Raw genomic sequence first — 13,613 nt, forward strand, 5'->3', positions numbered from 1 at the left:
CCTGTACACCGACTCGTGTGAACTGTATGTGAAGCGTCCATCTTCATACTACTATCAACACACGAGACACATCTTTCGTCTACTTACGGAGGTTTTTGCGACCCGTCCATGTCCAAACAAATCTGAAGACCGATGCCTCATTTCATGAATCACGAATGCCCAAAGCGCTTCGCTACGCTCCGTACGCACGCTTGCTTCTCTTCCATGGTCCTTGAAGCTGGGCGTCAGACCAAGACCTCTGGGCCGTTACAGCTGATGATTATCGTGAAGGAACGCTAGCGACGCGGCGTGGTACGAATTTGGCCGGGAGGTCCCGTCTGTGTAAGGCCACCCGAGGCCACCTTTTCCCGAAAAGGCTTAAGGCGGATCTTATCAGCCGGTTATCAGTCATTATCAAAAATCTGAAGTACCGGTACTGTGTATACCCGAGTTCTGAAGCTTAGGTTACCGCAACATAAGTACCGGTATGAAATAGTTACCTATCGAGCTCGCCTATTTATATACCTAAGTACCTTCGACCAACCCGGGCGCCACCCTTGGCCAACGTAGGTGGCTTCGTCCATGGGTTTGTGCCACATACGTCACTTGTCTTTGTAAGGATAGTAACTACCTAGGTACATGGTTGAACAAATACAATGTAAATAACAGAACAGTCGACACACATATACAAGGTAGTATGCCATCCTTGCGTGCTTCATTACGGGCCTTGAGTTGAGTGCTACATATACACGTGTATAAGGAGCTGAGGATACATACAGGTAGGGAATAGCATGAGTGTTACATGGATTGATTGCGTGTAGAATTGTGACCAGGGTGTTACCAGGGGTTTCATAAGGGAGGGGTTCTACTTACTTACTTACCTAGGTAGGTAGTTAGAAGTACAGATATGTAGCTGCCATGCAAGAGACAAAGACCCCGGGTGAGCGGAGCGTGTACTGTGAGACGTAGAAACCCCAAGAAGATCTGCGATTCCGGCCGCCAGTAATCGTAAACTGGGCAGAACGCTGGGATCACTATAAATATTAGCGCCTAGCAACTCCAGCTAAGAATTGACGCAAGACTGCTAATAAACCTTTGCGATAACCCTTCAACAACTCTCATAGTAATCCTTATAGGTGCATGTATAGCGGCGTTCCCAGAAATGGAATAAATCAGATGAGACAAAGGTAAACCAACCCCCTTGCCCCATATTGACTTATAGAGTAACCAAGTCGTAACCAGTAATTCCAAGTATTAGTTGTCGAAGCACTTTCAGATAAACCCTTACCCTGAAAAGAAACCTCGAAAGCGAAGCGAGCGGGGCTTTCTTCGCGGGATGGGGGGTCACCCTTTGAAGAGATGGTTTCACCGAAGATGAGTCTAGACGCTTGATAGGATTTCTCACATTGGGCAGATAACCCACAGGCTGACTGGGGTGAGCTCCCTAGGTTTACCTGCATACTCCCAGCAACGTGGGTTAAATCATTTGTATGGCGGTCGTAGGAATCGTCCACGGCACATGTAGTTCAGCTAAACGGGCTCGGCATTCTCGTGTGAGATACGACAAGCTTCCTCTTGCTAGCCTCACCGTCGTTGTCAGTCTCCTACTGCCGCGTGCCGGGGAATACCTACACTAGAGCAGACCATCAGATAGTCTGACGGGGGTCTATAAATCCTATATCAACTCTGCCCGCGCTCAGCTTTCTGCGAGAAGCAAGCTATGTTTGCCTGAATTGTATAATGAATGACATCTTGTCTTGTGCTCTGCCTTTTGCGATAATTCTTCTTATACCCCACTTCATCCACATACTGCAGTGATCGCAGCATGGCACCGGTTATGCGCCAGTCTTGCGATCGCTGTCACGACCAAAAGTTACGTTGTACCCGCACTGGCAGCAAAGTTGGCACCTGTGATAGGTGTGTTCGCAGAGGGGTGCAATGCGTATACAGTTGTTCGTTGCCAAAGGGTCGGCCCAGCTTGTATAATGTCGCACGTAAACCTCATAACACCGTTACTGGACCCCAAGACTCTGCAATCACACGCTCAAGCCGTTCGTCGAAGGTGCGCCAACGTTGTTCCCAAGCCGGGACCACCGTGGAGTATGCGGACTTGGGTCAAAGCGCAGACATGAGCTCGCAGCCAAATCTAGACAGTAGCATTCCTCTGGCCCACTCAGTGGAGCAGGAGCTGGGTATGTTCACGGAGTCGGGCCTGAAGTTCGGGTCCTTGGCATGGAATGATATCGCAGTGAACCCCTCAGCAAGCCCTTGGAGCCTCTTTGACTCGGGTCTGTCAGCACACGCTGGGATGGAACTCTCTGAGTCGTCAGAAAACACATCGGCCGTTATCGACTGGACGTCCCTAGGACACGAACCTAGTGACTTCCAACTTTTCCCATGTGGAGAAATTGAGAATAGTAGCCCTAAGAGGCAGAACAGTACAGGGGGCGGCAACAGTGGTGATGGTAGCAAGGCCATCATCGCACAATTGTCGCAGCTAATCATGAGGTTTTCGCGATTACATCGGCTGAGTTATGAGCTAGTCCGAAAATCGAGTTCCCCAAACGTCAGCAACGACACAAGCCAAGTCCACGACAACAATACCATGACCTGCAGATCTGCACCCGAGTGGCTTGTCCAGAATCCCTCTAAAGATGCTCCTTCTGTTCATCCGCTGACTAAGGAGGAGACGACAAGTAATCTTCTGTGCCGCGTTTTCTCGGCCTCGCATACTTTCTTAGAGGCTTTGCACGAGCTACGAACCAATGCCGGCATCGACTACAACATAGTCCTCCGGACCTCGCCCCCAACATCGCCCGGGACCGGCTCTAATAGATCTTCCCCTTTCACCTTAGACACGGCCTTAACGCCATATTCAGAAGTTCCAGATCATTATAGCGATAGCGTTGTTCGACATTTAACTACTACCTGCTATACAATGCTCCTCAACATCTACGTGGCAGTTCTGAACGCACTGGAATACGACGCTCGTACCGGCCGCCTTACGAATGGGGCCAACCCGGGTGACATGCGCTTAGCTTCAATCGTCCAACTTTGCTCCTATCTTCTCGAACGCCAACGCAAAGCTATGGATACTTATTTGTCTGCCCAGAAAACCCAAGAATCCTGGGGAAAGGTGTGGGATCCTGGTTACGAGCAGGCACACGGGGCCGCGGAGGAGGAGATGAGAACCCTAAGTATGGAAGTTGAACAACGGCTTACGCGACTTCAACAAGCTTTGGGCTTATGACCCTTGTGGTCTGTTCAGCACACACTATACCATGTACCACACAATTAGGAATCCAAGCAACACATATGTGTAATCTATTAAACACTGTAAATTCGGAGACAGTCCCACATAGGCATAATTACAAAAATACATATTATGGATGTGCCCATACCACGTGTACTTGCCCCGCAAGTAGACAAGCCTTTTGGCGGCGCTCAGTCACCAAGACCGAAGTATCCATCTTTCAAGGATTGCTGTACCATTACTAAGAGCATGGGTTGGTTGTGTTGTGCACCTGACAACACTGCATACATCTACAAGAACACTAGGTACTGCGAACATCCGCTACTGCTTAGCCGTAGATTGAAGCTACGTGCTGAATCACACTAGCGCTACATGGCGAGGATCCGAGACTAAGCCTTATTGTATTTGTTTGATCAGGGTACGGAGTACAGTTAGTATGGATCAATCAACGGATGCCCCCTTCTACCTATCCATATGTACTGTATGTACATGTATGCTAGTTCGTGCAAGCGAGCCTCAAGGTTGTCTCTGCCCTATTGTACCAGGATCTACGGGCTTTTTAAACTCTTAACTATTTAGTGTTAATTTGTTGCACGCAGGGATCAAGGTCAAGGGCCAATCGGATTTGTACATGTCATCAGGATGAGAATGGGCACCGTGATGCTATTTGCAAGCAGAGTAAAAGTACCATTAACTCGCAAGACTGTTTTATTGTTACATCGCTGTCTCTTGCTACTTCCTGATATAGTCACTCTCGGCTCTTGGTGGGTTAAGAGGTAACATCTGTCATGATTAGATAAGGATCATAGGAATGAGATCCAGCTCAAGAGGGGCCATGGTAGCCCGAAGCCAAGGCCTCGGAATCTTACATACTTAGCACGGAGTGCATATGCCAAGGACCGCTACATGATTCACATCCTGTACATAGCAAGTATCACACTTAGTCGCGCAATCGCCAGGGTAGTGTCCAGGCCCCCCTGTTATTCCATACAGATTAGGACTATTGTAGATACAAATCGAGCTTTGGTATGGGCTGACTGTGGTGTACTAGCAAATGCCGAAAATTATATCTGAGTATTTGCCTAGTGTAAGGTAAGTTTGTCCACGGCCTTCGCATATATATATGAACCTTTTACCATCACTAGCTAATAGGTAAGCTACAGCACCAGTTACGAATAGTAGGTGTAAACCTAACTATGGAAACTATTATACAAGAGCCTATACTAGCTATTATTGTAGGGCTATTGTCCTATATCAATCTTTTGATGAACTTTACCTTGGTGGTTGGATCAGTTGTGCTGGGAGATAGGTAGATACAAGGCGGAACTCTGTTAAGCATAGATTAGGTTATTTTGGCTATGATAGTCAGTGGAGTAGTGGTACGTATCAGCCCAGATCTCTGCTATACCGATTTTAGGGCGATGTGAATAGCGATCTCTTAGGTAGTAAAACCCGAGAAGCGAGGCAATTTCTCGCCCTTATGAGTCGACTTGGCCGAGGCCGAGATGGCCATCAAAAGATGCCACGGTGTCGTAAGTAAGGTACTCGGGCAGTCACCTACTCCGGTGTCCCACAATACCTTATCTTCCCATACTTAGTATACTCGGGTAACTGCCAACAAAACCAGGGTACAGCGAGGGTGCAACTACTATGTACGCTTGGCTTCCTATTACTCTACTTGATACAGCTTTAAAACCTCGTGGCTAGGAAGATCTCCTTGGGTGGCTCTTTTCCCCCTTCTTATTTGTTAATGTAAAACCGCCTTGAAGCCTAATATAGTATCTGATGACCTAGTGGTAATTATTGGAATGGAAGATATACACGAGCTGCATGACTTACAGTGGCTAGACCTACCTCAACTCCACGTGTTCCCCTCATTTTGACCGACTTTACTAGGTAGAGCATTGCGTTTTCTTCACCTACAATTCGCAAATCCCATTTGCAATTGAAATCAGTCGACCAAGTGCATACCTATCCGCTACGCTCTACTACGCTAGACTCATCTGATGAATCCACGATAGATTTAGTTAGGCTACTTTCGACGCGCCCGCTTCCTCCCGCACCCCACGATAAATGAAAATGACTAATTAGCCCATGAGGCGGGTTAGATACTATATATATATATATACTTATGTGTGTGTGTGTGTGTGTGTGTGGTATGTATTCGAGAATACCGTCTATTAAGCTAGCGATTTGAATTGTCGACACTACTAGGTTCCCTAGCTAAAACTAGACCTTTTCGATAGCTATTTAGTATGTACAGTACGCAATGTCTATTTCCCACCAATTATGGTCATGTAATAGACGCTTATTATTCCTTCGCTAACGTTGAGGACTGAAAATCATTCGACTGGAAGAGACGGTGAATATCAACTGATACGGGAAGCTCCGTAATCCATACTTACTAGTAGTATGCTTTAGCGAAAGGTATGATTTGAGCCATGTTGGCAATCACCAGATATAGTAATCGTCGTAAGATGGCACCGGATGAACGCTTTGAGTATATGTCAGTATATCTCATAGCAAGGGGTCTTAATCTTGGCTTTCCGGGATTGCCCGGGAGTGGCCGCTAGTTCAGGCGTCCTAGGATTACGCCCAGAAAGTAGGCTGCTGACTCAACATGTGCCCAGACGCCCATAAAACATATCAGTCAGTCAAAGTTGCGTCTTTTGTTCCTGTGCTTATATGCCTGGGCGGCGGATAACTTCAAGTGTCAGGCTCCAGCGTGTAACACCAAGCACTTAGTGTGGAGATATATGTCGTATATTCCTTTGCCTATACAGCCAAGCCAGCCGAGAGCCTCAACTACAATGACGTGACGCGCCAAGTCTGTTCGCAGCGGATTACCCGCCAGCTACCCAGCTACATGTACACAGCAAAAGACTATGGACTGTAAGTCTGGATAATCGTTCGATGCACTCTAACAGCGAGTTAAATCTCCTGCTACTGACTACGACTATGTAAGTATACAAAAAGCGAAACGCGTTGCACCTCAGGCTAGCTACCTAGGTCCAGGTACATCTATAACCCATCACTTGAGCCTTCGCATATTCAAATCCGTGCCACTACCTTGCTCCTCGCCATCACCCACTGGCTCGAGGGATATCTGCTCAACAATGGCCACGATCGTGATTTTGAAAATGACTTCTGCCGCATCCTTGCCCAGCCATTGTTCCGAGGCGGCGCTTGCGCTGTATGGAATGTATCCACAGCGCAGAGAATTGGCATCAACGCGGAGGAATCGATCAGGATCCCAGGCGTCGCAGTCAGGACCCCAAATTACAGGATCCGTATTTACGCGGTGAGCGTCAATGACCACTGGAGTTTGGGCAGGGATGAGGCACCCTGCAATGGTTCTAGTGCCTCGCGTTAAATCGGGCGTGGAGAACCCTGCAAGCCACGAGCATATATTCATTAGCGCCCACATACATGTAGATCTGTAAGTGTACTTAAAACGACGACAAGGGACACTGGGGCGCAGCAAGACGGATAAGGAAACACGTACCAATCGCCGGGGAGAGACGCAGGCTTTCTTGGAGAACCCGATGCAACAGAGTGTCTGACCGGTGCAGATATATATCTCTGGCATCCTCATTTACTTGGATCTCTAGGCGCAGAGCATCTTGGATGGTTCGGTTGGCCGCCAACTTCGTGAAGATCGTGCTAAAAACTTGACCAGTGCTTTCTACATTGTTGAACATGATTTCGCTGAGAGTCGACAGGTACTAGAAGTGGTTCCAAACAGTTAGTCTCCCGGATCCTCATTCACGAGCTTATGGGTTTTACAAACCGCTTCTTCGGTCATGTCACTAGCGCTGACGCCGCGGTATATGACCTCAACCGGACACTTCCATCGCCCCTGGGAAGTAGCACGTAAGCGATGACGAAGAGGTGTAAGACTAAGGATACACAGACCTTTTGAGCCAGATCGACGATTGATCGGCTGAATTCGCGCCATTCTTTGTAGGACTTCTTGGCGAGCTTTGCGGAGCTGTCGGTAGTTTCCACAGCCTTTTGGTGGAGAAGGTAAAGCTGTAGCAAGGCCCAGTACCTCTACACAGTCCGGAAAATCATCAAAGGGTTAGTTATTGGGGAGATCAAAAGGGCGAGAGTCAGCTTCACGAACCCGATCGTCGTATGCATCCTCATACAAGTGCAGGTACATCATGCGAAACATGATCATGTCGAATGTTTGCCTCGAGTCAACAAAACCAACGTCCAAAGTCTTAACCCAGGTCTGGATTTCTCGAGCGAAACGTGAAATCCTTTGAGAAACAGCTTCAAGTGAGAGGATAGGCTTGAAATGCTTGCGTGTCTTGCCGCAATCTTGGCCAGCTGGAGAGGCAGTAGCCCCGGGCATAACACTAGACATCCAGTTTAGAAAGATGGTAACCAAAGGTATGAGTTCTCAGAACTCACTATCCGAATGGGCTGCCAGACAGCGATACATTGTAACTTGTAGATACTTCGAAAACGCTGTCTTAGTAAAATATAGAAAACTAAACAGCTTGTCATAGCTGATTCTTACTTTGATAATCTCGGCCATAGAGATCCTGAACATGCTGAGCTTTGGCAATTACCAATTCTTGTCTTGGTCCAGTGCGAACAAGACAGGGGGATGGTCCGGCAATATCCTTAATCTTTCGGGACAGCTCGCCGCTGATATTCCGTACGTAGCATTAGCGTGAATGTTCGAGATCGATTACAAGTAACAAGATTGATCACAAGGGTGTATGCGTTGAGTTTACTAACCTACTCTTGAATTTCTTGCCTCGAATATCAATTTCTGGCAATTTTTCGCCATTCTTGTTGGTGATTGTGAGATAGGTGGTTCGGTGTTTACTCCTGGATGAGACCAATCGCGCAATCAAAATACAGGAAAAGAGAATCCCACCAATGAAGGCTAGGTGCTTAGTAGCCATAGCCTGTGATTCGCCTCGCCAAGTGGCCGTGGTCGACATGGAGCTCATGGTGGTGTAAGAGAAGAAAGGGAAAAAGGCGATAAGAGGTAGAACAACAGGGACTGAGCCTTTACCCAGCTATCAAATTAATAGAACAGTCATTTTTTAAGTAAAGCCAAAATTTCACTTGTGGATGAAGCCAACATATGACCATCATGCGTCAGCCCGGTCATATCGTGAAGATCGGGTGAAGCCCTTGACGTCCCCTGGCACGTAGGTTGCTCAAGCTAAAGCGCCTTCGGATGAGATGTGAACATGCTGCCTAGGTCATCATCGGCCGACTTGCGTGCATTAGCGCCGGCCGACTTGCCGATCTCCCTCTTCAGCGGCTCGCCCCTTGTATGCCGATGAATCGTGCTACTTGGGACCGACGGGCTGTTACCTGACCTTCCGCCTGACATCAGCTACGCTGTACGATGCACGGTATTACATATCTGCACGGTGCCGCGTATCTGCGTATGATCCCTCCGAACACGGACGATGTAGAGCGTGACCAAAACAATTATGTTCGAAATGGCAGGAAAGGCTTAGCTAGAATCCTAGTTGATTGCTGACGACAGTGCAAGGACTGCCCATCACAAAATAGCCGCTAGATTTCTTCATGAGCTGTATGCTTTCTTTTCGGTGTTCCTGCCAGCTTATGAACATGGATGTAAGCAAAGTGCGGAAGGAAGGCATTCGCAGAAAATCTCCGATGAACAATAGTATGAGATAACAATTGCCCTGAACGCACTATGTGCAAACTTAGGAGACATTATCTTAGGATCTGTGTGCGCTTGAGTGGGCATTGATAATTATACCTTACTGTAGAACCGTGTTGTACAAACAATTTTAGATTTAGAGCCGCATTATTCATGAAACTAACGTACTGTATGTACGATACAGATCATCGCCTATCACATCTCTTAGTAGTTGGAAGTAGCCATAAGGTATCAGCGTCTATAAAGTAAAGATCGCCAAATATAAAAGCAGGTCTAAGACTTGTCCAGGGCGGTGACACCGCCAAGCTGGATATGTCAAGTACGTGGAGGACAGCCTTGTTTTTCCCCATTCAGTCACTTATGTGTGCAAGTCGCATTGCATAGCATAATGTGAAGCGCGGTTGCTTTTGCGGACATACAGCATGCCCACAAGTGGCGCCGCTTGGGAGAGTACGATGGACACTTTGGCTTATGCTTGTAATATGGGGGGTAACATAACGATATTGGAGGGTTATGTAACCAAGAGCAGGGTTAGTTGTGGTGAATCACTTAGACAGTTGGTCAAGCTCGCACGTCTCCATATGTAAATACAATGTTTGGTTAGTTATGTAATTGCTAGTTCGAGATACTCTTTAGGCGGTAAGATATAATGTATCATGTGTATATATGAACAGCTCATAGCATTTATTTTGTCCAAGGTAAAGGTACCTTATCGTATGGTATGACTTGGTCAGCACCTTCAATGCAATACCCCCAATGATGTCATATAGCATTATATATCTTCATAAGAGTATGAGCTAGCCCTAGCAGCAAATGGTTGTCGATTAAGCAATGCAATGGTTGGACGAGGCCGTATCATGATATTTTCTACAGACAAGGGTCCAAAGGGTTTCTAGTCCAATGTGGTATAATCTCATGAGCTTTACTCATACGAGAAAGAGAAGTTCTATTACGAAGCTGTAATAGTTCACAATCGTGCCTAATGTTACTGCAATTGCCTGAGATGTTCACCGCGGATTGTACACCAAGGGGTTGCGGGGTAGGGGTTCAAATCAGTTAACCTTCTAAGATCTCAGATTGTATGAGAAGATTGTAAAAATACAACAGTAACGCTAGCTCTGTGAATAAAATTTTAATTATATCTTTCAAATACCAGTAAGAACTTGGATAAGATGCTTTGCTAGGGGCGTTGTTACCTGATCTCTCTACTGCGTCGTTAGTGTTACCTGCAGTAGCCCCCTTTTTCTTCTTGAGGTTGAGGTTAGAATAAGCTTTAGTTACTTCATAGGAATCTTAAATTTCATATGCAATATCGTGCCTAGTAGCAACCCGATAGATAATATAGTGGATCAAGTCATTCAGAAATCGGTATTCCTTCATAGAGGCAAAGCCTGAACATGTAATTCATAATCATTTGGAGTATTCTAATGTCACAGTACTAGCATACGCGCACCACATAATTATTAGCACACGTAATTCCGTTGATAATTGTGTAAGCCCTATCTCATGATGCTAGCTGAAAAATCAAAGAATTCTCAACACACGTTGATTAAGTAACTTCTGTTTACAATGCCAGCCTGGTTTTGAACGAGTCAGTACCTTCAATCCACACCTTATGAATTTGTGCAACAATCAAGAAGATGTATGATACACTGGTTATTCGTGATAACTCTCAACCGGTGGATAGGTGATGCAATGTTGCTTGATTCACACTACAACTTAGTAGTATTCAGATTGGCGCATTAACGTCACATTTATATGACTAACTTATACAAGAAAAAAATGCCAGCGAAAACCCCTTTCGCTGTAGTACTTGACTTATATGTCACATTATAATATTGAGAGGCTGAATCAGCATACTGAAGTTAGGTTACGACTATGCGGAGGGGACTTTGATTACACTGACAAAGCCTTTTTTCTCGTATTGATATTCTTTGAATTTGATTCGTGTACGTATTCTACGTAGTCAAGGTCACCAACTCGACACACCCTTTGAGGTAGATCATAGATGCAACCCAATACTGGCACGCATTAAGGCAGTGTGCAGCATATTGTTTTCGACATGACTTATTATTAAAATCATATGTCACGGAATGACATAAGGAGTGCAGTACTATGCTACTACGCCACCAAAAGGTAACGACGAGTTATCAAGTCGAAGGCTTGACGTCTCTGCACTCACTATATAGTACTGTACTGTGACATCATAGTTCATGTAAGTATATCCAGGATAGTTCTTCGTAATAGTGACCCTTATTGCCACCTTAAATGCACTATCTCGTGCTTTTAATCACAGCTGGGAGATTCATGTCTTTTCTTCTTCTTTTGCTAGAAATTCTCCCTTTTGGAAGCGTGGTAAGCTTAGCTTCTAGCGATTTCGAGCTCTTCACGTGTTGAAGTGCTAAAGCACGAAGGCCCCATACTGCGCCAACCAACTACAGCTGCCTGCCCATTCCTACCGTTTGAGCCCTTAAGACTCCCAAACCATTCCTCGTATCCTTTTATCTCTTCATATCTTCGCCTTAGTCTCAAGCTCTCCTTAATCTTTAGTCGTTACAGGAAGCACCTCTGGCAATTTGCCCTCCTCAACTATAGTTTCAGCCGGAGAGACTGGCCTTGGACTAGTACCCGTAGTATCTGAAGGCTTCACAGTATTTACATTCTTCCACTCCATACAGAGAGCTGCAACTACTGCAACTATAGAGACGCCATAAGCGCTCTTGAAAATTCTGTTAATGGCAAAGTTGTAGACCTCCTTAACTTGGGCTTGGTACTGTGGTGGTAAGGATGAGATAACCTCAACAGCGCCTTGATTAGTTAACTCTGCAGGGTCAATATTAGGAATGTCAGCTAGTTTCTCGACTAGGAATGTACTGAGCAAACTTTGACCGACTGATGTGAAGATGGCACCACCTAGCTGCTGGAAGAAAAATATGATCGCAAGTCCCGTAGGAACATCAGGCATAGGAAGAACAGCCCGGGTAGCGAGATTGGAAGCTTGAATTCCAAAACCCAGACCAAAGCCTGTAATGAATTGATAGCCTATCCACTTTGAGGATGATTCGTTTACTTTGAAGGTAGTTATTAGTCCAAGACCGATCGCCATAAGGCTGGGGCATATGATCATTGCTGGTACATAGTACCCCGTCTTTTTGATCAAAATGCCCGAAATATTGGCTGAAACGACGAGACTGAGAACTAAGGGCAGTGTGTATACACCAGACTCAATGGCACTGGCGGCCAATATGACTTGGACTATTACTCATTAGCTGTGCCTCACGAAAGGGGAGTATAATTGTTAGCTGACTCAACTTACACCAAAGAGGAAGATAAAATATGGCGATAAACATGGCACCTGATATCGAGAACATAAAGATAGAGGCCGCAAGAATACTGCGCTGGGAGATGATTCTCCACGGTACAGTAGCATTATCGGGCCATCGAACCTGAACTGCCACGAAAGCTATGAATAGAACTCCAAACACCACTAGAAGAACAATGATACGCCAACTATTCCATGGCCAAGTCGAGCCACCCCATTCCAGTGCAATGAGCAAGCTGACAACACTTGGTATGAAGAAAAGGGAGCCGAGAGGGTCCAGACGAAGAAACTGCTCCCAAAGAGTCGCTGTTTGCTTTTCGATCTTCTTGGGGTGAAGAAAGAATACCAGGCAAACAACAGCAACACCTCCAATTGGAAGATTAATGTAGAAACACCACCTATACACTGATATTAGTACCCAGGACACAGTTTGCGTGCTCCAACAGTTGGATGATGACTTTCCTCCATGATACATGAGTGGTAAATGCCCCTCCGACGATTGGCCCGATAACCGAGGAGATGCCAAATACGGCTCCAAAGATGCCTTGGAAAATAGGCTGCTTCCTCAATGGAATCATATGGAATAAAATAATAGTAACCCCAGAGAATATCCCGGCTCCGCCGACACCGGCAATCGCACGACCGAGGATAAAGAGTACGGAGTTCGGCGCCGCGCCGCAAAGTGCAGACCCGGCTTCGAAAAAGAAGACAGACACAAGGAAAGTCCTGATTTAGCATCCAAAATTAGTCCCACAATTATCAAAAAACACGACTATGTATTTACCATTTGATGTCATAAGATTTGTAAAATTTGCTGAAGATAAATTGCGTTGCCGCCGTGGTCAACAGGTACGCAGATCCATACCATCCGATGTCTCCTACCCCTTGGAAGTCTTGTGTGATGCTGGGTGTCGCGGTACCGATGATTGTTCGATCCAGAGATATGAGAAACAAACATAGGAAGGCGCTGATGATAACAGACCAGAACTTGAATGTCTTCGGCTTGTAGTTCTCTTCTGCCTCCAAGTTCTGTCCCGGCACGGCCAGTGTTTGGGGATGGGAAGGGGACGGCGGTGGAGCAGGAGTCTTGCCTGTGCTATTGGTCTCGGAGATCATCGGTCCTTGGGAAGTCGATGCGGCCATATCGAATGATCTGTGCAGTGTGCGGGTCAAATCAGCAAGAAGGTAAACTGAAAAAGGGAGATGGAAGAAATTAATGTTAGAGAGTAAGTTACAGGATGGAGAGATGCTATGGTCTTGAATCTAGCAATGCTGCCATAATTAGATCTATTGCTTACTAGTTTAGCACACCTCATTCACGCCCCCTTGGTATTAGAAGCTCAAGAGGCCTACAGAGAGTTACGTAAGAACTGTTGCACGGAAAAACGAAATCACAG

At 46.2% G+C, this 13,613-nt stretch overlaps 3 protein-coding genes across 3 annotated transcripts; 1 reads left to right on the top strand and 2 right to left on the bottom strand.

Moving 5' to 3' along the window:
• Positions 1-2,107: 2,107 nt before the first annotated feature.
• F5B22DRAFT_645109 (uncharacterized protein) lies at positions 2,108-3,229 on the top strand (the record flags this gene model as incomplete). The annotated part of the gene is made up of 1 exon (XM_047978532.1): positions 2,108-3,229. One exon carries the CDS (start codon positions 2,108-2,110, stop codon positions 3,227-3,229), a length of 1,122 nt encoding a protein of 373 aa, XP_047832449.1.
• Positions 3,230-6,197: 2,968 nt separating this feature from the next.
• F5B22DRAFT_600874 (cytochrome P450) lies at positions 6,198-8,238 on the bottom strand. The gene is made up of 8 exons (XM_047974562.1): positions 7,985-8,238; positions 7,761-7,891; positions 7,652-7,697; positions 7,359-7,596; positions 7,148-7,285; positions 7,023-7,091; positions 6,738-6,957; positions 6,198-6,622 (listed from the first exon to the last, which is right to left on the bottom strand). The coding sequence occupies exons 1-8, from the start codon at positions 8,200-8,202 to the stop codon at positions 6,264-6,266; spliced, it is 1,419 nt and encodes a 472-aa protein (XP_047832450.1). The 5' UTR covers positions 8,203-8,238; the 3' UTR covers positions 6,198-6,263.
• A 3,070-nt stretch (positions 8,239-11,308) lies between these two features.
• Positions 11,309-13,359, bottom strand: F5B22DRAFT_654218 (MFS general substrate transporter; the record flags this gene model as incomplete). Its single annotated transcript, XM_047979787.1, has 4 exons — positions 11,309-12,149; positions 12,211-12,614; positions 12,661-12,942; positions 13,001-13,359. The coding sequence occupies 4 exons, from the start codon at positions 13,357-13,359 to the stop codon at positions 11,434-11,436; spliced, it is 1,761 nt and encodes a 586-aa protein (XP_047832451.1). The 3' UTR covers positions 11,309-11,433.
• Positions 13,360-13,613: the final 254 nt, after the last annotated feature.

The sequence above is a fragment of the Xylaria bambusicola genome, assembly GCF_022495145.1.
Source record: "Xylaria bambusicola strain CBS 139988 unplaced genomic scaffold F5B22scaffold_13, whole genome shotgun sequence".
NCBI lineage: Eukaryota > Fungi > Ascomycota > Sordariomycetes > Xylariales > Xylariaceae > Xylaria > Xylaria bambusicola.